Here is a 27,297-nt window from a genome sequence, read left to right on the forward strand (position 1 = left end):
TAGATAACAAAAAAAAATCATTCAATAGAATCGAAAATTTAGCGACATAAAACCTACCTTGGACTAGTAGGTGATGCAGCTTTCTCAGTTGGTGAATATACTTTAGTATACGTATCTTGTCTCCTGAACTTCCTATTTTCTACGGGAGTAGTAGGAATTTGTGGTCGCGGTATTCTAGATGGAGTGGGACTGCCTCCGTCTTTCTTCAACGCCTCCTTTTCTTTTTCTTTCTCACATTTCACGCAGGTCAGCAAATCCGTCGCGGTATTACAAGCCACTTCAATGGTTTCCGGTTTTTGTTCAACTGCTTCACAACTGACGTTTTTCTTTGGTGATATAAAGTCTTGGGTATCGGTATGCCTTGAGACAGTGTAATTTACGTACTGGGTGTTTTTGTCAGTCATTTTCGTTTCAGCTTGGCAAGATTTCGTAGAAGAATCCTTCTTAAGTTTCGCCTATAAGTAAAGAAAATATAAATCTGACCGTTTAAAAAAACAAATCTTCTTTTATTTCAACATATCTGCAGTAAATACAATTTAGATGGTACTGAGCTCTACAAGATTTTTTAATATGTATCGGCAGACACTACCGAACATGAAATTAGGATGCAAAGATAAAGAAAAGGCGACAAATGTCTATGCCAAAATATTTAGTAAACTAGATACATAAATTCATTAAAAATGTAGTTAAGAAGGAAAATGTTTAGTGTCCTAAGTACATAAACATCACAACATATAGATACAAAAAAAATGAATACTTAATTGTCTTTTACGAAAAGTAGCGATATAATATTGAAGCAAGATATCATCTTTAAAGAAGTTACTTGACTACGAGCTCTTGGGACATTTTTAAGGGCCATTTGACTTTGACCCAGCATAAATCATATATAAATCAATAGTACAATATGTAATAACAACTTTGGAAACTATTCCGTCAATTTTTATCAGTACGGATGACTACACAGATAAGGTGCAGAACTTATTACCATTCAAGGGGGGGGGGGTGGTTTTTTAGTCAAACATTTTTGTACGGCATTTATAACTTAGGTAGGTAATACAAAAATAATGAACTGCGACCTACAAACATATTGATACCAGTAGCAGGGACAATCTTTGAGTTTCGAAAAATGTTGACCCCATTTTCGTTAATTTAATACAGTACGGCATTCATACTTTTCTACTGTATATACTTTAAGATCTGTTCAACAAAGTATATACAACAGGAGTAATAACCGAAGATTGGTTGCTGTCCACGTTTGTAACACTACCAATGTCAGTACATGCGACAGAATGCTCTCAGTACAGAACAATTTCCTTAATAAGCCACACACTCAAAATAATACATGAAAGACTATACAAAAAATAGAAGAAGATATAGATGACACCCAGTTTGGATTCAGAGGAGGACTAGGAACGAGAGAGGCTCTGTTCGCTTTTAACGTTCTCGCGCAAAGACGACTAGATATGAATCAGGATCTCTATGTCTGCTTTATAGATTATCAAAGGGCTTTTGATAGAGTACGAGATCAGAATCTCGTAAAAATGTTAAAAGAAAACAATGTGGATAGTCGAGATATACAGGTTACTGTATTCAATCTGTACGGCGAAGCTATTTTTAAGGAAACAATATCAGAGGAACAACAAGCTATATAAATAAACGGAAAAATCTTGAACAACATAAGATTCGCAGACGACACCGCTGTTTTTGCAGACAGTCTAGAAGCACTGCAACAGTTAGTAAATAGATTACATCAAGTCAGTGTAAAATATGGAATACAAATGAACGTTAGAAAACCAAGTGCATGATTATTTCTAAGCAACATACAGTAGGAAGGCTAGATATCGAGTGAAAACAAGTAGAACGAGTGAATAACTACAAATATCTGGGAACCTGGGTAAATGAAAACAATGACAAAGGTCGAGAAATAAGAACACGCATTGAAATTGCAAGACAAGCATTTATAAAAATGAAAACAATGTTTGTTAATCGAGACCTTCCTCTGGAGCCGAGGATAAGAGCCTTAAGATACTAGGTGTTCTCGACTTTGTTGTATGGAATGGAAAGCTGGACACTAAAAGTGGATAATATAAAGAAATTGGAATCATTTGAGATGTGGTGCTATAGAAGGATTTTAAAAATACCATGGACCCAACGAGTTACAAATGCAGAAGTGTTAAGAAGGCTACAAAAGGATTGCGAGGAATGCAAGGTAAAATCAAGGGTAAAAGATCCATAGGAAGAAGAATAATTTCCTGGCTAAGAAACCTAAGAGAGTTGCAGCTCAATAGATCTTTTCAGAGCAGCCTTTTCAGCAGATAAGGTACGGATAGTTGTGATGATAGCCAACCTCCGATAGGAGAAGGAACTACAAGAAGAAGAAGGCATTCATACACATAGTTTCGGATCATTATTTAGATTACTTTTTTTGCAGTACCGTACAAATCGGCTGGTACAGGAGTGAGAAATCTAGGGAGTAACCCTTGATTTTTAAGTAGTACAAATGAGGTCATTTGAGCCAATATGAAACTCACTGATGTAAATTTAGTTGCATAAAATAATAACATTTTTGGACATGCCGTACATTTTTCACGGTACATGTGCTTATGAGAGGAAAATTAATTTCCCTCTGATAAGTGGGATATTACAATAAAAAATTTCTGTACGGCATTGATATATTTTGTTAATATTGACATCAATTATCAACAAAAACAAAATGCCGTACCAAAAAAATTCCAAAAATAACTGGTTTTTGCACCGAGAAATTTTTTTAGATTTCTTGGGTCATTTTAAACAAAAAAAGTCTCTTGTCATTTTTCTCTAAAGTTGATAGTTTTCAAGTTATAACAAAATTAAAATCTCAAAAAAGCAAAAATACGCACCTTTGAGGCTGGAAAACTCATATGAAAATTATTATTTTTCAGGTTGCCAAGTGCCTAAATTGAAGAGCAGTTTTGAGAAGGTCTATTATTTGTTTTGTTCTTTTCATTACCAAGAAATTTATCTTAAGATAATTAATAATAATAAGTTTTGAGACGGAAAGGGTAGATAATAATTTAATAATAACATAGGAATAATGTTAAGAAAATAATAAATTGATTGAAAATGATATGAATAAAAAAATATATAATAGAAAACCAACTCTAATGGTCCGTTTTTATGTATTCTTATGAGTAATCAAGAACCCGTTTATCTTCGGAGCGCTGTAAAATCCAGAAAAATTAATGAAATTATTTTTAGTGAAAAATTATTCTTTGGAAAACCCTCTATAATATTGCTCTGATGTCATTTTATCGTAAAATGATTAAAAAAAAAAGTTATAAGGCGCAAAATAAAATTTGTTCCAAAAGTTTTAGTTATTTTTGTTTATAACTTATTTATTTTTCATTTTATGGCAAAAAGTAATCTGAAAAAAGTTGTAGAGAATTTGCTACATATTAGCTCTACAAAGTGTAACATTTGAATAGACTATATGAGTCCGTTAGATTCAAAACTCTGTATTTGCAAAAATTGTAAAAATTGAGTTTTAGCTGACAGTTATTTGTCACATGTTATAGCTATCTGCTGATGTAGAAATTCAGCAGCAAAGTAAGGTATTTACTAAGAAAAAGGCATTAGAAGTCTTGAATCAGACGCAAAACTCTGTATTTGTCAGCCTATGCCAGTTGCATAACTGTGTAATTGCAATTGGCCAATCGCTTACATTGTTTGAGTCACATGACACGTCTCATGTGCACATGTCAATTATTCCATCAATCGCCATTACCGGTTTCACTGTTTGTTATTTGAGTACTAAAAACACCAAGTTTATTGCAAATAATTAACATTATGGATCTTCATGTGCATATTAGACCTTGTGAAAAAGGAAAAGGGAGAAAACGAGTTGCACAAACAGAAAAATGGAAACGAAATGTAATGAAACTTAAGAGGTAAGAGGTGTCTACAATTAACTAGATAGGTTTGGGACTTATTGTCAATATTTTTAGGCATTAACCTAAGGATTTACCCGGTTTTCCCACCTGTAACCATACAAAGAAAGTGTATTGTTGTATAGATTTAAAGATGCGAGACATTCAGCGTTTCCATAATAATCTGTATTCAACAACTGACAAAATAAAACAAGATATTTTTTTGCTGAAATTTTGTGAAGGTCAAAAGCCCAAGAGATCAGTAGAGGGTGGACTTTTAAGAGTATGCAAGACAGCATTTCTTGGAATAACTCATTTAAGTTCTGAAAGAATAGAGCGTGTTGTAAGAACGTTTGTTATCCGGGGTGAAATACCAAAAGAGAGAAGAGGGGGAGATACAACAAAAGGTAGATTTGATCCAATAAAATTATCTATCCAAACATTTATGGGGCGTTTGAACGGTGCAGAGAGTCACTATAATAGAGGACGATCGACTAGATTGTATTTTCCATGTGATCTGAATTTTACAAAGCTTTACAGAATGTATTGTCAACGTCATCCACATCATTCTGTTAAGTTATCATATTTCCGAACATACGTTAATGAACACTACAACATATCATTCGGCACTCCCTTAGTAGATGCTTGTTCTGCGTGTCTCAGAGCGAAGGAAATTTTGAGAAAAGAAAATTCAGAAGAAGAAAAGTTAAAGGTTATAACAGAGCAGAGAGTTCATACGTTAAGAGCTAAAGCCTTTTATTCTTTGTTAAAAAATGAATCAAATCATAACATACAAATATTTTCTTTTGATTGTCAAAAAAATCTTTCTTTGCCAAAGCTTCCCGACCAGGCGGCTTATTTCTCACAGCAAATAAATTTTTATAATTTCACCATCGTGGCTGGAAATTCGAAATCCCATCTTTCTTCTGCAAATGTGACGTCATATGTGTGGCTGGAGTTTGAACATCCAAAAGATTCAAATGCTGTTGCCTCTGCTGTACATGATACTCTCATAAAATTCAACTTTAAAAATCAAATCGAAAAAGTTCACCTATTTGCAGATGGATGTGGTGGATAGAACAAAAATAGCACGATGATGTCTATGATAATCTACTGGTTGGTTTATGAAGCACCTGGTCACATCAAGGAAGTGGAGTTTACGTTTCCTGTTGTTGGTCATTCCTTTTTGCCACCAGATAGGATTTTCGGTATGATAGAAAGGGAGATAAAAAAGAAGAACGTTGTAATAAACAGAAAAGAATATGAAGACCTAATTGGAAAACACTCAAAGGTGCTGAGAGTTGGTAAAGACTGGCAGATATCAGACTGGAGAAAGACGAGTGACGTTGTTGTTAAAAAACCTTCCCAGTGGCATTTTAAATGTAATGCAACGAAACGATTTATATTTTCTAAGGACAAAGATTATATGGCTACGGTAAGGGGGGAAATATTTTATCGTTCTGACATACGGTTCAGCAAGTCTATAATACGAAAAGGGAAAAAGATTTCTTTATTGAAACCAAAGTTACAACAGATTGGATGTTCATTGAAAAAAGGAGATAAATCGTCCATAGGCACTCTCCTTAGAAACCATTTTGGTGAAAATTGGAGAGACCAGCCGGATCTCAAATTTTATAAAATTATAGATACTGGCGTACAAGCAAATAATAACGAGAGTGCTGCAGAAAATGATCATATTGATGATGAGGACCCAGAGGAACTTATAGTTTAGGAATTAATATAAATATATACATATTATAATTTGTAATACCTTTTGTACTTATAAAAATAAACTTCACTAAAAGTTTACTTCCACATGCTTTCTTCCTTATTCCTAACACACTAGGTTTAGAAAACAGACTAATATAACAACCACTAATATCGTTAATGGTTGACTATTATCATGTATTTGCAAATGTTAGTTGCATAAATCTGTATTTACATAGTTCACTTGCAAAACTCGGTATTTTCAAATTTTTCTTCCTTTTCTAGCAAACCCAATAACTTTTCTAAGAAAAAAATCATTATATTTTACCTAATAAAGCATTTATCTATCACAAAAAAGTGCCATTTATTATGTCTAAGGTTTTTTGCAAAATTTATCAGTTTTTTGCAAATAACTCAGTTTGACTTATACAGTAAATACAAAGTTTTGCATCTAGCGGACTCATATCAGCTGTGCAAAATCAATCAGTTAAAAATGTACGGCATTGCTTTTTTTATTTGTCTACTTTTAAATAATTAATAACAGCCACTGTATTTAAAATATTACATAACATACACCACAGGGTACTTTAAAAATATGTTCAATTTTAAAATTTTTTTTTTTTTTCAAATTTTTAATTTGTACCGTTTATTATAACTGGCTATAATTTTTTAGTTATACTTTGTCAAAAAAGTGACTACCGTACAAGAAATAATTATTACCGAAAAAACAACAATTCTAATTCCAAATACAGATAACTGTTTATAAACATTTGCAAGAACCACAACTTTTAGACGGCATAGTTGCCAAAAATTCTTTTACGCATCAAGTAATCTTTTGGAATTGATGCCGTAAAGTTTTCAATGACCTCAACGAATAGGGGTTAAAATCGAGGGTTGCGCCCTAGATTTATCATCCCTGTACCATCCGATATGTACGGCACTGCAAAAAAAGTAATCTAAATATCTAAATAGTAATCAGAAAATCAAAGATTGTCTCTGCTACTGGTACTAATATTTTTGTACGGCATTATGTCGCAGGTCATTACTTTTGTATTACCTACTAAGTTACAAATGCTGTACAAAAATGTTTGACCAAAATACCCCCTTGATACCTCTGTAGCCACCTGTACCAATAAAAATTGACGGCGTAGTTTCTAAAATTGTTATTACATATTGTAGTACTGATTTATATGTGATTCAAGCTGGGTCAAATGACCCCTTAAAAATGTAGTTAGATCTTGTAGTCTATAAAAACCAATTAAATTGATAATTGTACCAGCCTCAATCAATTATGTTAATAATAGCAACAGTTTTATATTATAATCGTACAATAAGAATTACCTGACAAGCTCTGCTGATGCTATTGGATTCGTATTGTGATGCTATGGAGCGGGTTTTAGTGGTGAGGTTAAGTCGATCTTCACCCATATTGAACGATTTGCTTCTCAAATTAAGGGACGCTAAGGATATGGGCGATGTATGGCTATCTTCATTAGATTCAGGACCTACTGCTATAGATCTTTTTTGAGCATTACATTTTTCGCAAATGACATCGTTTACTGTATCATTTGAAGTGCCTATAGAGTAACATTCAACACATTTCTGGACAGAAATATGAGATACTTTGACTGTGGCTAAGATCCCTTTATCGACTAGTTGTTTTTTAGTTGCTGTAGTTTGCGTGTAGGTGCTGAACTTGGGCACAACGGGGCTCTTTGTTTGGAACTGAACACCTTTATCTGTGCTTGGCTTGTGTCCTACAGTTTGCGTTTCTTTCGATATTGTGATTTTACTAGATGACTTCAAGTTTTGATTGTTAAGAAATTTAACCTTTTCTGGCAGCCACTTATCAGCGAATTCATTATCAAAAGTAGCCGTAGAAACATTCTTTGTATTAGGCGTCTGGTTACCTACTCCTATGTTTCTTGTCAACACCCCACACATCACTCCAAAATCTTTTCGTGGCGGTGGAGGTGGAGGAGATGATTCTTTTCGCATTGAGATCTCCAAATTGTTAACGTTTGTAAATGATTGAGACCGTTGTCGTTTGTAATGTTCGATATAATTGTCATTTATTGTGGTTTGATTTTTTCCGTTTTCTGACTTCAAACTATTTCGTAACCTACAATTTTCATCCTTCAACAAGTTCACCTCCTCCTGGAACAAATTTAATAAAAACATGCAACTACAATTGACTTTATATTCAGGAGAATGTGAAAAAAATTAACACTTTTTCTGGTCTCTAACACCTCAATATAAATAACCGATCTAAAAGAAGTAAAGAGAATGTTGGAATCACATAAAATAAGCAATGATAAACACAAAACCGAAACATAAAATTGTAAAAGAAAATAATTCAAATCTTTCACATCAGATATGTTAAAGCAAAATGAATAAAAACAACTTACCCGCTCTTTTATTACTGTTGGAGTGTTTGTATTAAATTCATTCGCAGACAAATGATAACAGAACCCGTACTAGGGTTTGAAAGTTCAAAAGTAGAGCAACAAAAACTGTTTCTAAACGATTATTGCTATAAGGAGGTCGACATTTATCAAGAATCAATATTTTTTTCATTAGAACAGCTGTGCAAGGTAACTGTGTTCACTAAATTATGATGGAGGTTGCAGATGATTTCTTATGTATAACAGAAATGACAGAATACTTTAAGAATAGTAGACCAGGGAAGTAACGATTTTTCAAAGACAATCTTTGATAAAGGTATCTAACAACTGCTTTTGATCAATTTGGCGATAACAATATGTGATGAACAAAATATGCAAAAGATTAAACGTCATTGTTTACTTATAAACAATATATAAACAATGTACTCGTAAGATAGCTATTTGATTTTAAATACTAAAGGGAAGCCCGGTAAATTCTATGGAAGTGACACAATTTTAGTAAAAAATCATAGAAAATCCTTTAAATTGAGAGTTTGCAAAGTTATTTTTGTTAATTTGTTAATTAAACTTTAATTTCGCGTGATAATAGGGACAATATCAGATGTATTCAGCTATAAAAATATTAAGAAGTTTCAGTTTGCCAAATTGAAATTGATTATCCCAGAAAGTCCTACGACCCTGAGGAGCCAAGATAGCCTTCTTTAATCATTGTTACTTTAATTAACAACATTAACGCTAGAAAGTCGGAAGGGTCAATTTGGCCGCTGTTGTCATTTGAGGTTATTGTAGTTTTTTTAGTTGTGGCAATGATAATTTCATATTTTATGACTTTTAATACTTTGAGACAAAGCCTTATTTAACACAAAAAATATTGTTTACTCAGTTTATTAAATGGTTTTTCTAACAAACAGACCATAGAAGTATGAAGGGGTTAAACTGGCGCTGTGTCAGTTATTATCGTTTTCTCGGAAATTAGACGATTCTTTCTTTCAACTTCCTGTCGGATGGGTAAAATTATATTTATGTACGTTTGTTCCTAGGTCTTTTGTTATATCGTGTTTGCTCCTTGAAAGTTTTTTGTTTATCGTGCGCTTTATTAGATTCTGCTCATTCTCGTTTCTGGAATATTGAAACATTCGTTCATTTGTGAACAGTCAAGACGACTCGAAAGATGTCTCGACGTGAAATGTTAGAACTTTAATTTCTTGAAGAAATACGAAAAATAGAGGAAAATGTTTCGAGAGGCGAATCTGAATTTGAAGAAAATAATGAGTCAGACGATGAAGAATACGTGCCACTACAAAATAGTGATTCAAGTGACTGGTGCATCAGATCAGTCAGAAAGTTTTATTGTATTATACAAGAGTCATCAATTGACGTAAACACTGCCTCTATTTCTCAACAACATGATTCATTTAATATTATTGTGAATCCAAGTGCATCGAAGACAAGGCGCAAGAGAAAAAGAGGTCAAAAGAAAAAACCATTTCAATCGGAGACATCGAACAATCGAAAGAAGGAACATAGAAAGTTATTGTTTCTGGATGAGTACTTCGTAAGATTATGATTTTTAGTTTCTTTATATTCATTGAATTTTTACTGTCATATAGGACGTTGTGCTCAGCACAATATTTCGCACCCTTAGTAAAGTAAAGGCACAAATCAAAAATTTCGAATTTTGAGTTTTAGTCTGATACAGATATAAAATCTAATACTCTATCCATTGGCCTTGACAGAAAGACAGAAAGATGAAATAGTGCGCGAAAAACCTATATGTGTCTCTTTTCAACTATGCGATTTTCCCCCCGCTCATCCGACTATATCGACGAATTCAGTGTCGTATCAGTATTCGTCGACTGCAAACCGTTGTTTTGTTGTCATATTCAGCATTGTGCCATTGTATGACGAAAACTCTGGTAAGTTTCACATTTTGTTTTTTCTATTGTGTTTAGTCTTATGCCGTTGTATTACATAACTTACGGGTATAATGTGTACGCATGTCAAATTGGTATATTACAAATTAATCATTCACTTTCTACATGTATTTTCAATTATGTCTTTGTGTTACCCAAACAAAACCACAGACTTGAAGTCGAGTAATGATTGTGCCTCTGTAAGATATAAAATGTAACGAAATATAAAGTTTAGTGCCTCTATACTAATGAAATATTCACATAAATATTTATACATAATGTGAATAACTACATACAATTTATTGTGTTGTTGCAGAATTATGGGATCACGAGCTCAAAAAATTATTAATCTTTTACATAAACCAGATGACCTGGTGACACCAAATCAAATAGAGGAACATGAAAATGTAAGTAGGTATTAAAATGTATACTTAAATAAACACGGGATCATTCCATAAAACAGGTAGATCTCTTTTTTATAGATTTTCACACCTAACTGATTGAATTTTAACACAATTGAGAATTGGACAACATTTAGACTCAGAGTATGTGGGATAGCTATAAATTAAACCAAATATTTGCATTTGTCATAATATCCTTATAATGGCAGTGAAAAAATGGATGAAAACCAAAGATTGCAACATTTCAATTCGTTTTGGAAATTAGGAGACATACAAGTACAGCGGATGGTTATATTATCTAGTACGGCTCCAGTTTAACCTAGGTACAAATATACAAACGCTGAACAACCAAGACAACCAAATAATGCTATCTATTTGAATTGTGGAAATGAGAAAATAAGGGTATGTAAAACGTTCTTCACCAACACATTTGATATTACATAAAGAATGATTCGAACAGTTGTGCAGAAGAGTAAAAATACTGGTGGCTACGTCGGTAATGATAATAGAGGAAAGCATAAGTCATAAAACTGCACGCAGCAAGTTGGTGAGTGATATTACAGAGTTTATAAACTCAATCCCTCGAATAGAGTCTCATTATTTAAGAGCAACCACCACCCGGGAGTACATTAGTAGCGGTAAAAGTATTCGTGATTTATATAGAGATTTTATGGAAATACAGAGACATAAAGGACAAGAAAGTGGGCTCTACCACACTTTTTGTGAAGTATTTACAATTAAATTTAATTTAGGATTTTTTCCGTCCGCAAAAGATCAGTGTGATCTGTGTTTGCAGTTTAGCAATTCATCAGGGAGTCAAAGAGGTGATGTTACAGAAAAATATGAAAATTATTTGGAAGAAAAGAAATTGAGCCGATTAGAGACAAATAGAGACCGAAGAAACGTTGATGGGTAAAATTTATGCGTTTGTTATGATCTTCAAGCAATTATACAATGTCCAAATGGTGAAACTTTTGTCCAATGGTGAGACTTATAATAAAAACATGTTTTTATTATAAGTCCAAACTAAACAGCTACAATTGTACAATTACTGAACTAAATAAGGTGACTGACGATAATGTCGATGATTATAAAAGCTATGGAGACGTACATTGTTACTTTTGGGATGAGACCCAAGCTAAGCGAGGTACTGTGGAAATCGGAAGCTGTGTTCTTGATTACTTAAAAATTGTGTCAGCAAAAGCAGACATAAACGTGACATTCATATGTGACAATTATTGAGGCCAAAACAAAAACAGGTACTTAGCCTCGTTATACATGTTTGCCATAACAAAAATTATAAATTTAAAAACAATTACAAGTATCTGATAAAAGGTCATACTCAGAACGAGGCAGATAACGTCCACAGCCTTATAGAAAAACAAAGAAACAGAGACTTAAAAATTGGATCTATTTATTCTCCTATTCAATACATGGCTGCAATAAAAAGAGCAAGGAAGACAAGTATGTACTCCTTTTACAGTCTATAGTTTGACGTTAAATTTTTTTATGATATTAAGGGATTACAAGATAATTGGGTATACAATTTTAATGTTGATGAAGTAAAAAACAATGTCATTTGGAATGACATCTAAGTCTTAAACTTCATAAAAGGACAGCCTCTTTCGTTTTTCTATAAAACATCTTACAAGGATGAATTTAAAGAAATTTCTGTTCGAAATAAGAGAAAGAAGATGTTAGAAAATACAGAGATATCTATCCAAAAAGCGTATTTGGAGCCATTTGAGCTAAGTAATGCAAAAAAATATTGAAAAAATGAAAAAGCCGATTAACAAGAAACTAATAGATCCGTACTAAGCTCACTACTATGACATAATGTTATAGTCTAACAAATAATATTATTACATATTTTTATTTCATAATGATTCTCACAGGTATAAGAATTTTGTTCATAAATAGTTTTAGCGTTTTAATGTTGAGACAAGAAAACCGGCGATTACACTTTCGTCCAAAATAATGAGTGTAATAAAAGAAGGTATGCATTTTCGTCCAAGCCTCTAAAATTGAGGTTACCTTCATACTTCTACTTGCACAGTAAAATATTCGTTGTCGAAGTAATCCAAAACAGTCGTATATTCGTGGAATAACCTATATACAAGTTCGTCCAAAGGGTCAGGTAAATTTTCGTAATGCTCTTCAAAGAAGCAATTAATATTTAATATATAAATATGTACGAATCTTCGAGTTTATTCATTTGTGAAAATATTCTCAAAGTGTTTATATTGCTATAGTCTTGAATTGTGTTATGAAAATCATGTATACTTGAAACGTTATGGAGAATTTCGACAAACATATGGTGGTGAAAAAAAGTGCAACGAAAAATGGGGTTTCCTCTTTTATTCGTGAATAACTAATAAAATCAATTTTGGCGAAAAGTTAAAAAAAAGGGGAATCACGATGGAGATGTTGTACCAAAGGTTGTAACGCTGCCGTCTACACAATTGGGGATGATGTAGTAATTTCTTGACAAAACGTACATCATTCTCATGAATGAATGAATGAATCTGAAGGCCAACTTCATTCAACAATAGTTTGTAAGAGTAGCAGCTAAGCGTAAAGCTGCAGAAGATATAAGTACTCAACTCAGGAAAATTTTACATCGCGTTTTAAGTGAAGAAGAAAATACCAATTTAACTATTATGAAATCCATGAAACGCAGTATTTATAATGTAAGAAGAAAATTACTTCTACACAATTGGGGATGATGTAGTAATTTCTTGACAAAACTTAAACCATTCTCATGAAAATCTGAAGGCCAACTTCATTCAACAACAGTTTGTAAGAGTAGCAGCTAAGCGTAAAGCTGCAGAAGATATAAGTACTCAACCCAGGAAAATTTTACATCGCGTTTTAAGTGAAAAAGAAAATACCAATTTAACTATTATGAATGTGAAATCAGTGAAACGAAGTATTTATAATGTAAGAAGAAAACGTTAGAAGAAGTACTAGAATCATTGGAAAAATTAGAGTACCCTATCATCACGTCTAGAAATGAAAACTTTTTATTGGTAAATGATAAAAGGGCAAAATTGACTATTATATCTTGTAAGACAAATCTCAGACATTTATGTAAGTGTTCTAGAATATATATGGATGGTACATTCAAATATTACCCAAAATTCTATTATCAAATGTTTACAATTCATGGATACTACAATTCCACTAGTATTTTGTTTATAGCCAGATAAATTATCATCTACATATGAAACAAGTTTCAATTTGATAAGGACCAAATGTTCAGAGCTAACTTTAAATTTTCTTCCAAAAGATATTGTCATTGATTTTGAAAAATCAATTCATAAGGCTGTTAAATCAGTTTGGGGTCAATCTAAAATAATCGGATGTAGATTCCATTTTTCGCAGGCTTGGTGGCGTAAAATTCAAGAACTTGGCTTAACAAATGATTACAAAAACAGAACTGAAGTGGGAAAATGGATTGGTCATTGCTTTCGTATTCTTTTTCTAGATCACCAAGAAGTCGGTGATTGTTTAGTTTTTGATCTGATTGAGATGCCCGAGAGTGTCGAACGAAATTCTTTTGTTGATTATTTAGTTGAGACATATGTTGATGAAAACTCAACATTTCCACCGATACTCTGGGCTGCAAAATCATCAGAAACTACGAGAACAACCAATGCATGTGAATCTTTCCATTCACAACTTCCAGAATTAATGTAATGTTTAGTTCCTTTTACAATAGTTTTAAACATTTTTTTAGTTTTAAATGTTTTATATTGACTTGTCTTCTGACGTCAAATTAAACAATAAAAGCATTTTTTGTTTTTATTTTAAGCAAGTGAAAGCATTATTTTGTATTTTTTTGTAACAATAAAGTTGTACTTCCATCTACTCTTTTTGTCATTTATGTCAGCACACGGCCTATCAATGTATTTAACATTATTTCTTTCATAATATAATGCATTACTATGAAATATGACACCAAAGTTAGACAACCAGGTAATCATACATCGACCGAATTTAATATAGACCAATATCTATCTGAAACATTCAGTAATATAACGGCTTATTTGGACAAGGGTAAGGTAAATTATTTTTTTTTGTAAAAAAATATTATTATTTTTATTACTTTAAAAACATAAACATTTAATACATGATCTACGGTGTTATAGTCCTTTTCCATCATATTGATAGCACATTATATATGCAAATCCTCAACAGGTCAAAAAACCATAGGCGTCACCCTATACTTGTTTTGAAATAAATAAAAAAAATTATTATTTTAAGATACCGTCAACAATTCATTATCTTTTAAAAAATCTTCTGTAAAATAAGTGTCCACTAATCTCACTATACCTTTTTTGTGCGTAAAAAACGTCGGTATATATGCCACACGATTATTGTTAATTATACACGGGTGATTAACGAGAGAATTCAATGTTTCACGAAATAAATTAATGTAAACAGTAATTTAAAGGTGATTATTGTTTTCTATACAAGTTATCGCCTGACACAAAAAGAATACCTTTTTTGAACGATTACCTGGAATTACTGATAAGGCTTCACTAATGATAGTTTAAGTAGTTTTTATGCCACATTACAGCTTATGCCAATAATATAAATTAGAAATTGTTTGCATCTTCCATTTAGTTTGTAGATGTACATTGTTCATGTCTTACCTACCTACGTTTTTGGTGTTGATATTTTGTTATTTGCATTTAAAAATGACGTCGACAACAGGTTTTATCCCGGTTAAGTGTAGTTTTAAAGGTGCCTTCAGTCTAAGAGAGAAAAATATAATATTAAATGTACACGATGCACTTGTACATCAACGCCCTTTAAGTAATGTTCGTGAAATCGTTAACATGTGTTCAAATATGACAGGTATTGGAGAAGCAACAATTTATAGATTCCTAAAAGAAAGAAAAGGAGGAACTGTTTCATCTCCCAAGAAGAGTGGAGGGAGTAAACTCTTGGAAATTGAAGAAATACATAAAAACACGATAAGACGCAGCGTCCACTCATTTTTTTTTAACAAAGAATTTTCAACATTGGACAAAATCCAAACATTAATTAGAGAAAAACGAAGAGTTACCAATCATAAGCAACAAGAAATTATGGGAACTATTGAGAGAGATGTGATTTCGTTGGCAAAAGAATAGAAGAAAATCCGTTTTAATTGAAAAAGATTACATTGTATGTTGGAGACGAGATTATCTACGAACTATTAAAAAGTACCGAGAAGAAGGGAAAACAATTTTTTATTTGGACGAGACTTGGCTAAATGAAGGTCATACTGTACCATATCTATGGGTTGATACAAATGTGAAAAGTTCCCGTCAGGCATTCATCGAAGGGGTATCTACTGGAATAAACAATATTCCCGTTGGAAAACGCAGACTCATAATAACCCATATTGGAAACGAATACGATTTTGTCAATGGTGGATTATTAAGTTTTGCCTCAAAATCAACCAAAGATTACCACGAGGAAATGACTGCTGACGTTTTTGAAGAATATTTTGAGCAAATGTTGGATTTAATTCCAAAAAATTCTGTCATAGTCATGGATAATGCTAGCTCTACCATTCAAGACTAGCAGAAAAATTGCCAACAACGGCATGGAAAAAAGGAGAGATAATCGAATGGTTGGATAAACACGCAATTGAGTACAAGCAGAATTCGACAAAAAAGGAATTATTACCTATTGTAAGGCAACATAAAGCAGCTTATAAAAAATATATATTTGATGAAATGGCATTAAACCGTGATGTAATTATTTTACGTTTACCCCCATACCACTGTGATCTGGATCCGATAGAAAATATATGGTTTAAAGTAAAGGGTGAAGTCGGACGCAACAACAAAACTTTTAAATTAGAAGACTTACAACAATTATTAGACTATTCCTTATCAAAAGTAACTCCAGAAATTTCGGAAAATGCTGTTAGTCATGCTCACAAGGAAGAAAATAAAATGTGGAATTTGGATAATATGACTGATGCCATGCTGGAACCGGTAATAATTAACATTGGAGTTGAAGATTCCTTAGATTCTGAAGAAAGCAGTGAATCTGAAATGGAATTTGATTAAAATAATATTCATTTTTTTACAAATCGGCCCCTGTTACGGCCACACATTATGTTATATATAACCAATAAAATAAACATCTTAAATTTCTTGCAAATTCATTAGTACCTGTTAATCTCCATCACTCCGACACTGGCAACTTTATTTAGGGATTAGTAACCCTCAAAACTATTGTATTCTATTCTGCTTCAACCTTTATACCTGGTGGTCATACTCAATTTAAAATTGTTTTCCTATATACTTCTGTAACCTTGTTGACAAATATCTATTTTTCATTGAGTCACCCGTATCAACAGTTTAGGGATTTGCATACATAATGTGCTATCAATATGATGGAAATGGACTATAGTTTAAACATTTTCAGAATTATATAATACCCAGGCGTTATATTATAGGGCATTTTATTACAAATCCTAGTCACGCAAAACTTTAAATGCGATTTCCCATTTTATAAACAATTGCCCTATGAATTAAAAAAATATATCTCCGGTTCTATGTATCGTACAAACTTCTTCTTTTTTTAAGATGTGTTCTTTTTGTAACCTTTCAGATGATGTATTTTGTTTTTTTTTTGTAAAGGTAAAAACGGCGCAGATAACTAAATCGTTTATAACGCGAAAACTAGTACTTAATTTTGCATCAATTATTTGTAAGTAAACAATTAAGAATTAAAAAACGTTTACTTACGATCTTATGAACAGAATCAGACCAAAAAACCATTCTAAGTATTAACAAAACACGTTACAGCCATTTGAAAATGATCTTTTTCTCTAAAATGGGATAAACAAATTGAATTGTTTAAAAACTACTCCACTGATCGGGCCCATCTTTCACAAATATAGTAACTACATAAAACTCACATTGTGGAATGTGTTTTAATTGATTTTATTGTTTATTTTAATAATTATAAATAATTGAAAAAATTGCTTACTTAGCAATGTTTAATTTACAATAACTTTTTTGTTTATAAACATTTTTTAATATAGAAAGTATCATTTTATTTTCAAGAAAGTCGACTGTAGAACGTTTTTCACAGTATTGAAATGAATGAAAAAGTCGTTTTTTGCTTAAATGTTAATAAAAAACCATTGAAATAGTACAAATTTAAATAGTCACGAGATGGTACGCCGTTTCTATTGACTTCCCCAGATATTCCAGTTGAAAAATAGCATCCAGTATTTTTGGATTTTTAAATGCTTCGTTTCCTGTGATAATAGTTTTGCTATGATCTAAAAAGATTTTATAGCGCAACCAACGCGCAATATTACCCGCACCCGCTTACATTTTACTGTACAAGACAAGATCCCTTCTTTAATGACTGCCCTGGCAACCATTGTATTCTTACCCTTGTCCCGCCACTACGAGGCACAGATCTTGGAATAAACGAAAAAAATGTTACATATTTACATTAGCGACTTAAATTAAGTATTTAACAAGAGTTGGAGACGTTAGAGCAAATGGTAAAATTTAAACTGACATTTTCAGTCTATATCTACCATTCGACTAAAATGTTAACTGGTGAGTGAGGGAATAAGCAGATAATTTATATTATCTATCATGGGAATACAAGAGAGAAAGGAATATTATTAGTCCATCTTACATAAAAGAAGCTGTGATCTTAAAAAATCGCTGAAATAAAATGACAACATCGGATAGAGATCGGAGAAAGAAATGGATATATTTATAGTAATTGTTTGACATTTAACATGTGTACAGTTCACACAATGCTCTACTTTTCAACTGTCAAAATAATAAACAAGAATTGATTATCAAAAAATAACCAACTGTGTTATTTTCAAAGAATCAGTACGTAAAAGTATATAGGTATAATATGCGAAATAAAGCGTAACAATTAAGATACTTACTACTTACCAAGTATAACAATCCACTACATACGAAACAATTTTTACGACTAGCGTGCACTTTAGTTTTCTATTTATTCCAACCTTCAATGTTGAAATCCAATATTGTAAGGTATGGAACGCAAAATTGACAACTTATTAAATAATCAACATCGAGTGATTCATAGGATATTTACCGTCAAGTACCTACGAGTGAACCGTTAGGTCGTAGGGGTTGGATCAACTGCACACTATTATATAATTTTAGTATACAGGAATAACCTCGGTGTATAATCTATTGCTTAATATTTCACAGCACGGTAAAAAGTCAAAAATTTGAATCAGGTAATAAATCACAAGTGTGCATAGTTCACATAACGAATTAATTTACTATATATTATGTACCTATTCGATCTGAAATATAACTGAATCGGTGTAAACAAAAACGTTCTAAGTATTTTCTGTTCATTTTTGACACTTCGATGAAGAATGTATTGGGTAATTGATAACAACTACTTAAACTAACCAAAAAATAATAGAACACAAGAGAATTCCTGAAGAATAGAGATCAAGCATCCTAATACCTCTCTTCAGAAAGGGAGACAAATCGGACCCGCAGGTGGTTCATTTCGTCCTAAACGTGATAACTTAGGACGACCGAAAATCATTACGCCTGATCAGAAAGATGAAGTAATGGTTCGCGTTGACGATGATTCTCAAGTAAGTACACAACGTTTATAAAAATAGGAAATGAGATATCACAAGCAATAGAAATACGTAGAGGAGTACGACAGGGATGCATTTTGTCACCGATGCTATTTAATGTTTATAGTGAAAGCATCTGCCTGGAAACCCTTTTGCAAGCAAACGAAGGAATCGTAATCAATGGAGAGGTTGTAAATAATATTCGATACGCAGACGACATTGTACTAGTTGCAAGAATAGTAGAAGAATTACAACGATTACTTACAAATATAAATATTGCCTGCAACAATTATGGCATAAGTATCAATATCAAAAAAACCAAGTATATGGTCTTCAGTAAGAACATGACACAACCAGCACCTATTAGTATAAACAGCATTCAAATTGAAAAAGTATCAAGTTACAAATACTTGGGGACTTTAATAAACGAAACTGGAGACCAAAACAATGAAACAAAAAGACGTATCGAAATTGCCAGGGCCACCTTCATAAAGATGAGCAAATTCTTCTGTAACAGAGATATAAGCATCCCTCTACGATTAAGAATGCTAAGGAGCTACGTATTTAACACGCTATTATACGGTGTAGAGGCCTAGACTCTCAAACAGAACAACATAAAAAATATTGAAAGTTTCGAGATCTATCAAACTTTGAAGTAATGCGAAGGATAGGAAAGACCCACAAATTTTGTCAACGACCCAACGAAGAAAGCTCAAATATTTGGGTCACCTGATGAGAGGACATAAATACGCATTACTTCAAAATATAATGCAAGGAAAAATAGAAGGAAAACGGAATCCAGGTCGTAGAGGAATGTCATGGTTGCGTAATTTGAGAGAGTGGTTTGGCTGTACCACTAATGAATTCTTTAGGTCAGCTCTAAACAAGGTCAGGATAGCCTTGATGATTTCCAATCTCCGATAGGAGTGGCACAAGAAGAAGAAGAAAATCTATTGTCAGCAGATTTACCTTTAAGATGCAGTTTTGCAAATGATGTCCGAAGGTAAAATCTTGACCATTCCGTTGTCGATAGAATATTTTTTACGAACGAAGCTACATTTACACACCGTGGTCTTTTTAATTTAAAGAAAAATCATTTCTGAGATACTGAATATCCTCATATTAAGAGAGAAGGGCATTTTCAACATGAATTTCAAATAAACGTATGATTTAAAACCATTGGTAATAATTTTTTACGGACATGCGAATTACCTTGAATTTGAATGGAGAGATTTATTTACATTTTTACGAAATAATTTTATTTATTTGTTGGAAGAATTGTCATCAAACTTAAGGCAAAATATGTGGTTTATGCAAGATGGTACACCACCACATTATAGAGAGATTGCAGTGAGAACATACTTAAATACAAATTTCTTGAACGTTGGATTGATCTTGGTAGTCATATTCCTTGGTCATGTGGTGAGAAATTGATATAATTATTTAATTCATAAGATATCCCAAGAATACCTATTATTATACTTACAATACTTATAATAAATACTGCAGCAGTTTCTTTAGAATCAATGATGCTATTTAATATGAGACGATCTTTTATGGAATGTATTGACAAATGAATTAAAGCAAATGGTGGACATATCGAACACTTGCTTTGACAAAAAGTGTAATGTTATCTAGTTTAACTATATTTTAATATGGTTTGTAAATAAAATGTTTTGATTATAACTTTAATTTAATATAAAACGTAAAATGTTTGATGTAAAATCCTATTATTTTGTCAAATCCTATTATAATTTATCCTGCTGATAACTCCGTAAAATTTAGTTCAAATTAAATGGCAAAAAATATTCGGAAAGCTGGTTAAAAACAAAACTTAAAAGAAAAGAGGTCCTACGACCTTTAGTGCTCAAAATACGTCGGCTTAGTGACACAAAAATGTAATTACATTTTTTCCCGTTTTGAGATATCTACAACATGAACTTACTTTAGTGAGTTCTATTGAGTGACACAAAACTGTATCTCTCCGAACACTTAAAACCCCAGTAAGGAGTTTTCGTATCTACATTTCTTAGCAATCTTTTAGTTTCACAGAAATGTAAGTGCTGTTACATCTCTGGGATACTATGTTTTCGTACTATAAATAAGCTGATATTGAGTTACATTTTTGTGGCATAAATTTTATTGCACTGAATGGTGATTGCAGGTAGCAACTGTGGATTTGATAATTTGTTTATTATGTTTAGCAGGGTGGTCCGTTGCATTTTCAGTTCTGTTACAACTGTGAAGACGTAAATACGTGAATCAGTTTTAAGTTAATTATTGTAGAGATCGTTATAATACTGTTTCATAATTTTATTATTACACAATAATGGATTCAAGAGGGAAGAAGTTAGTTTTGTTAGCTCTTAACAAATCGGTACGAGATGATAAAACACATAATCATAATTTACCGCTCTCATCACAACAAGTGACATAATCAGATAGTGCCTCCCATGTTTCTACCAATGAACCTAATGTATCAGGATATGAACAATGTGAGGATATATTTTTTGGTGACGATTAAGAATAAGCGACACGTGTGATGGTCAAAACCGCAACGTAAATGTATCTGCTATGTTGCTTTACGCTGTTCTGACATTAGAGATTCCAAAAATTGCCCATTGCTTCTTTGAACCTGACCATTCGATGATGGAGTGTGACTCTGTCCATGGTCATATTGAGGAAGCATAAAAAAATGTGAACATATTTGACCCCACTGGGTGGTACTCCATTGTAAGAATGGCGTCAAAGAAATCAAAATACACTATACATGAGATTGGACAGAAAAAAAATTATGACTTCAAAGCTTTTGCCAAAATTCTAATGAAAAATAAAAAAGTGGACATCAATGGTAGTAGTATCTTCTTCTTAAAGTGCTTATCCGTTCCGGATGTTGGCGATCATCACGGCTATCTTTACTTTGTTTATTGCAGCGCGGAACAGTTCAGTGGTAGTCGTGTTATACCACTTTCGTAAATTTTGAAGGCAGGAAATGCGTCTTCTTCCCGGTCCTCTCTTACCATTTACCTTCCCTTGGAGAATCAGCTGGACAAGACCAAGTACATGCTGGTTACGAAGAACCCAAGACCAAGGGTTAGACAAAACGTAACAATCAATAAATACAACTTTAAAGTCGTCAAAGAATTCAAGTACCTGGGAGCGATCATAATATCTGAAAATAAATATGAAAAGGACGTGGCAGCCAGGATCATTGCAGGAAACAGGGCATACTTCTCATTAATGACCGTACTTAAATCAAAAATACTTTCAATACCAACAAAAATAAGAGTGTACAAGACAATAATTCGTCCCACATGGAAGCGAGACATGGACAGCGGGAACGCCAAAATGACTGGTACTGGAAAGAAAGATACTGCGGACTATCTATGGGCCTTGCAGAGAAGAGACAACAGGGGAATGGAGAAGACGACACAATGATGAACTCCAGTCAGTATATGGAGATGAAACCATAGTACGCTACATTAAAGCAAACTGAATAAGATGGGCGGGCCACATACTAAGATCGAGTGACGAAAGACTCCTGAACGCCACATTCTGGGAAAGGCCGATGACAGAAGGTCAGTTGGTCGCCCAAGAAAGAGATGGAAGGAAGCAGTAGCCGGTGATCTACGCAAAATGGGAATACAGCAATGGAAAATAGCTGCTCAGGACCGACAACAATGGAGGGAATAGTAAACGCGGCCAAGACTCACATAGAGTTGTAGTAGAGCCAAATGATGATGATGATGATGAAACTTAACAACGACATATGAAGGACAAGGGCCAATAAAACAGGACAAATATAAGGATTTAGAAGAGCTGTACAATAAAGACATTATTCCTTTCCAGTATCATCTCTTCTATAAGTTGTTGCTCACCAACAATAAGGACAATCAATCAGATTGGCAAAGTGATTGACATAATTAAATTTATTGTTTGAAAATGTTTTCAAAGTTTATGTTAAAAAAAATATTTTATTATTTTAAATAAAGTTTTACAGCAACAAATAATTACAAGTAGGTACCATTTCATTTTAGAAAAGCTTAGTCTTAATCGTACTACAAGGTAGAGATTAATAAATTTTATTCTATTGTGCTTTTAATTATTATATTATTTAATTATATATATATATATATATATATATATATATATATATATATATATATATATATATATATATATATATATATATATCAGTATGTTCATCTCTCGAAATTTATCAATATTACTCAAATACAAATGACTTTGTAATATGATTAAAATTAAGCTTTTCTAAAATACAATGGTACCTACGTATGTCTCTACAATAATAGACTTTTCAGTTAGGGACACAAAAATGTATCTCCGCTACTTTATCTAATTGTTGAAATTTTGAAAACACATTTTATCCATTGTTGCGTATGATTGTTTTACCGTAAAGAATACATTTCTAAGTTTAATAATTCGGAACAAAAAAGTTGAGAATAAACTACAGCTCATTACAAAATGCAAATCATTTTTTTAAAAACCTTAAATAAGCTCTCCTGAAAAGTAGTCATTTTTGAGATACATTTTTGTATCACTAAGCCGACGAATAGCCCTTTTTTAAATCACTGTTGCGTTAATTAATATAACATTCAGGGCTGAAATTAAAGTTATGAGCAAAATAATGGGTTTGGTGTTTTAATAAATTATTTAAAAATATTTCCACTAAAACATTGATGAATCCCTAGAAAAGTCTTTTTGTATTATCTCATACTATACATTTCAACTGTCAAACCCGTCTATACAGTTATGACGAAAAAAGTCTTATTTTTTACTAATTTGATTGGTCTATAAACATAACCTCAACAACTAGTTGTAATTGTTTTGATAAAAATCTTAACCAGGTTACGTTATTATGAACATCACAATATTTACTGTCAAGGCAAGGAAGAATCGGTTATCTACATTACGTCAGTTATCAGTTATCTCTAAAGTGTTAATTTCTTTAAAATATACATTAAAATATTTGCAACATTTTTGTTTTAATTTAAAATAAGCTTTTTTAATAATCTTGCCGGGAAGCTAAAAAATAATAGATAGTGCAACAACTCACCTCTAGTTTGTGCATGGTCTTAATCTGGTCCTCCAACTGCTTGGTTCGCTCCAGACTCAAAGCCATTTGCTCCCTAATTTTTTGCAAAGCCAAGGGACTCATTCCGTATGAATCGATGGTAACGGTGTCAAAGTCATGTCTTGCAACCTCATCGTGGGTCGTGGGTAAGACGGGCATGGTCTGGCCGGAAGCTGAAGCAACCCTTCGTGAATGTTCTATACATAACACTATACGTAACACTCTTGTTGACAAAGAGAATAATAATAATCAGCAGCTATACCAGAATCAACGAAAATTATGTTATCTATGAGATAAATCAAACGCCTTATTAACCAGAACCATATCCACAAAAACACACTCGACACATTCGTTTTGTTTATGTTCTCCATATATATGTACTTTGTGACAGCTACTTATTTTTTGTTGAACAAAACACAGTTAACAGTACTTAAAATTATAGCAGTGCACCAAGGGGCATGCGTTGCCGATGAAAGGTAGAATAACAATTGTTTAGGTCTGATGAACACGTTAAATTAAAAGCGAAGTGAGGAAGCCACTGTTGCACGTTAGTTGGGGAATTGTTAGTAACTAAACAAGATAAATCCTTGCGACGAGAACACATTACCATTGTTTATACGAGGGAGATTTTAGAAATAGGTATTTATTATTTACAACAGTGGAATAAACTTCATTTTGATGAAATATTATAGGAAATGGATTTCACGCAATATGTTTTTATACCAATAACTCAATACTGTTTAAAGTAATCCTAACAGTATAATACAATGATAATATTTGTCAACATTGTAAGATATTTTATCTCCTGATATTTTATCTCTTATCAGCTGTGATGACATTTTAAATCTATTATAATACTTTTATTGCCACTTATAAAGTAAAGCCTTATATGAGAACTCTTAATGCAGCTGATTACTAAAATCTTTGTAATAATGCTCAAGCCGCCTATCGGTACAAGAGACAGGAACTTATTGGGTGGAAAACAGACATTGGACCGTTGCTGAACATCTCCCATACATTCCAGGCTTTTCGCCATGTGCTTACAATGTGTATGGTCCACTAACACTAAAGGATGCAGTAGAAGGAGTACATTTAGTATGGGAATAAATGCTTTTGCCATTTGAATTTGACCGTCAAATGAAATACATTAGAGAAAAGAAAATTTCTTACAAATCTTGCAATTGGTCTTAGTTTAGAACGTTAGTACCTTGTTTAAACTTAAGCTTCTTCAAGGAGATACTGCTCCTTTTTTGTTGCGGGAGCTTTAGAGGGGGTGAGCAACGTCAGTTGTGAGTGGGTAGTTTTGGGTAGCATGGTGCTAGTGAAGCGAGGCCTTTGAAGGCCGTAGTGTTTGTAAGAAAGAAGGATCATGAAGAAGAGTTTTTGGGTTAGCTAACCAAGCCATGAGCAGAAGGTACCTTTTGTGTCACCAGCCATACAAAGCGAACGACTCTTGAATCAGCGTTTTTGGCGTGAAGCTATTTTATCTGCGATATCGCGATTTCTTTATACCAGCGAAGTCTAGAAGCCTGGCTGGAAGGAATGGAACTTTTGTTTCGGGAAGTCAGGTGAGCATGTGTCCTAGGTGATGGCAAGGAGTCTTTAGAGTTTGTCTGACTCTGTTGTTGGAGCCAGCTATTGTGCAGAGGACGTATCTTCTGCTGAGAGTGCGGATTCTGTCTTTATTGTTGAAATGTTCGTAACTTAGTGAATGAGTGCTTAGGATTTTCCTTTCGGTTGCCAGAATGGTGTTGGTTTGACGATTATTTAGTGATGTGTTTATCTGAAGTGTAGCCAAATTATCCAGATAGTCCTAGGAGATTAGCTCTTCTTCTTATTATGTCTAAGATGTTATTGATGTCGATGTTCCAATTGAGAATCCTACTAGAATGAACTCCCAAATAGGACACCGAGTTTCTGAATTCGAGATTCTTTCCGTGGAGGAATATCCGGTCCCCCCAGCATGGCGACTTTGGAGGAGATCTGAATAGGATCATTTGAGTTTTTGTAGGATTAAGTGTTACTCTCCATCTGTTGCACCACCTAACAATTCTGTCCAGTAGGTTTCGAATACAGACGTATGTCTCAACGTCTCACGATATGTGCCTGCAGTAAGGAGCGCAGTATCATCAGCAATATTGACTCTGATCTATTTAAGGGGTGAGGGATATTACTGTTGTAGAATGTGCATAATATTGGTTCTAGAATTGAGCATTGGAGACTCCAGCTTGTGGAGTAAATGGTGTGGATAGCCTATTAGTGACCTTAACAGGGACTGTCCGAATGGAGAGATAGGAATGTATTATTTTTAGGAATGGTATAGGCAGTCCAGTAAGGTGAAGCTTTTTAAACAGGCCTGTGTGCCAAACCTAATCAAAGACCTTCTGGACATCTAGGAAGACGCCTAAGGCGTATCTATTTTTTTCGTTAATGGATTGTGATATGAAGGTTGTTGCAATTTTTTTTACGGACGGTCATTTAAGGACTGACACACTGATCAACATCTGCCAATAGTCCAATAGGCCTTTTCCCTCTAAATTTTTCATAACTGCAACAATTTGTCTGAAATGTTTACAGTTGGTAGAAAATTACGCAAAAAAAAAATAAATTATAATTTTTCGACGTATGCTTGTTGTATGGGGTGGTTGGCACCCCATCTCGGTGGTTGAAACTTTTAAACTCAAAATAACCCCGGGAATTGAAAAAGAATTAAATTTTAAACAAAAAATTCTGAAAAAAACATTTTTTACGCACACTTAAAAAGTATACTTTTCGCCAAAAAAAAAAAAAACGTTTTCCAATGATTTTTACGAATAACTCAAAAATAAAGCGTTTTATTGAAAAATGTGTAATGAATAAAAATAAAGCGTATAAAAAATCAAAGAGATTGGTTTTAAGCACAATAATAAGCGATTTATGAAGGGCTTGAAAAAACCTTCAAAATTAGATGTTAAAGGTCATTTCGATTAAAAAAAATAGGTGAAAAAATGAAGCACTAAACCTATCAATTTTTCGCAGCCAGATGAATCGCTGTGAAACTTTTTGCATTCGATTCAGGAAAGTGTCGGGAGAAGACGAAATCCATGCTGGTAACAAAAAATCCTAAACCAAGAGTTAGGCAAAACAGAACTATTAATGACGACGACTTGGAAGTAGCAAAAGAGTTTATCGGGGGGCGTTAATCAAAGATGACAACCAATAGAAAACAAGGTCTCAGCAAGGTTAGCTGCCATGAATAGAGCTTTATACTCCCTATC

The 27,297-nt window shown here is 33.0% G+C and overlaps 1 protein-coding gene across 3 annotated transcripts in view; it reads right to left on the reverse strand.

Moving 5' to 3' along the window:
* Positions 1-27,297, reverse strand: part of LOC140452371 (uncharacterized) — a 116,052-nt gene that overhangs the window by 21,685 nt on the left and 67,070 nt on the right. Inside the window, exons 5-7 of one of the 3 annotated variants that reach the window (XM_072546578.1) lie at positions 24,023-24,213; positions 6,954-7,769; positions 58-455 (exon numbers count right to left, since the gene is read on the reverse strand). In XM_072546578.1, the coding sequence (XP_072402679.1) occupies positions 58-455; positions 6,954-7,769; positions 24,023-24,213 (1,405 nt within the window). Of the gene's footprint in view, positions 1-57; positions 456-6,953; positions 7,770-24,022; positions 24,250-27,297 lie in introns of all 3 variants that reach the window. The other 2 variants (XM_072546576.1, XM_072546577.1) reach the window with 2 other exon arrangements.

The sequence above is a fragment of the Diabrotica undecimpunctata genome, chromosome 10, assembly GCF_040954645.1.
Source record: "Diabrotica undecimpunctata isolate CICGRU chromosome 10, icDiaUnde3, whole genome shotgun sequence".
Lineage (NCBI taxonomy): Eukaryota > Metazoa > Arthropoda > Insecta > Coleoptera > Chrysomelidae > Diabrotica > Diabrotica undecimpunctata.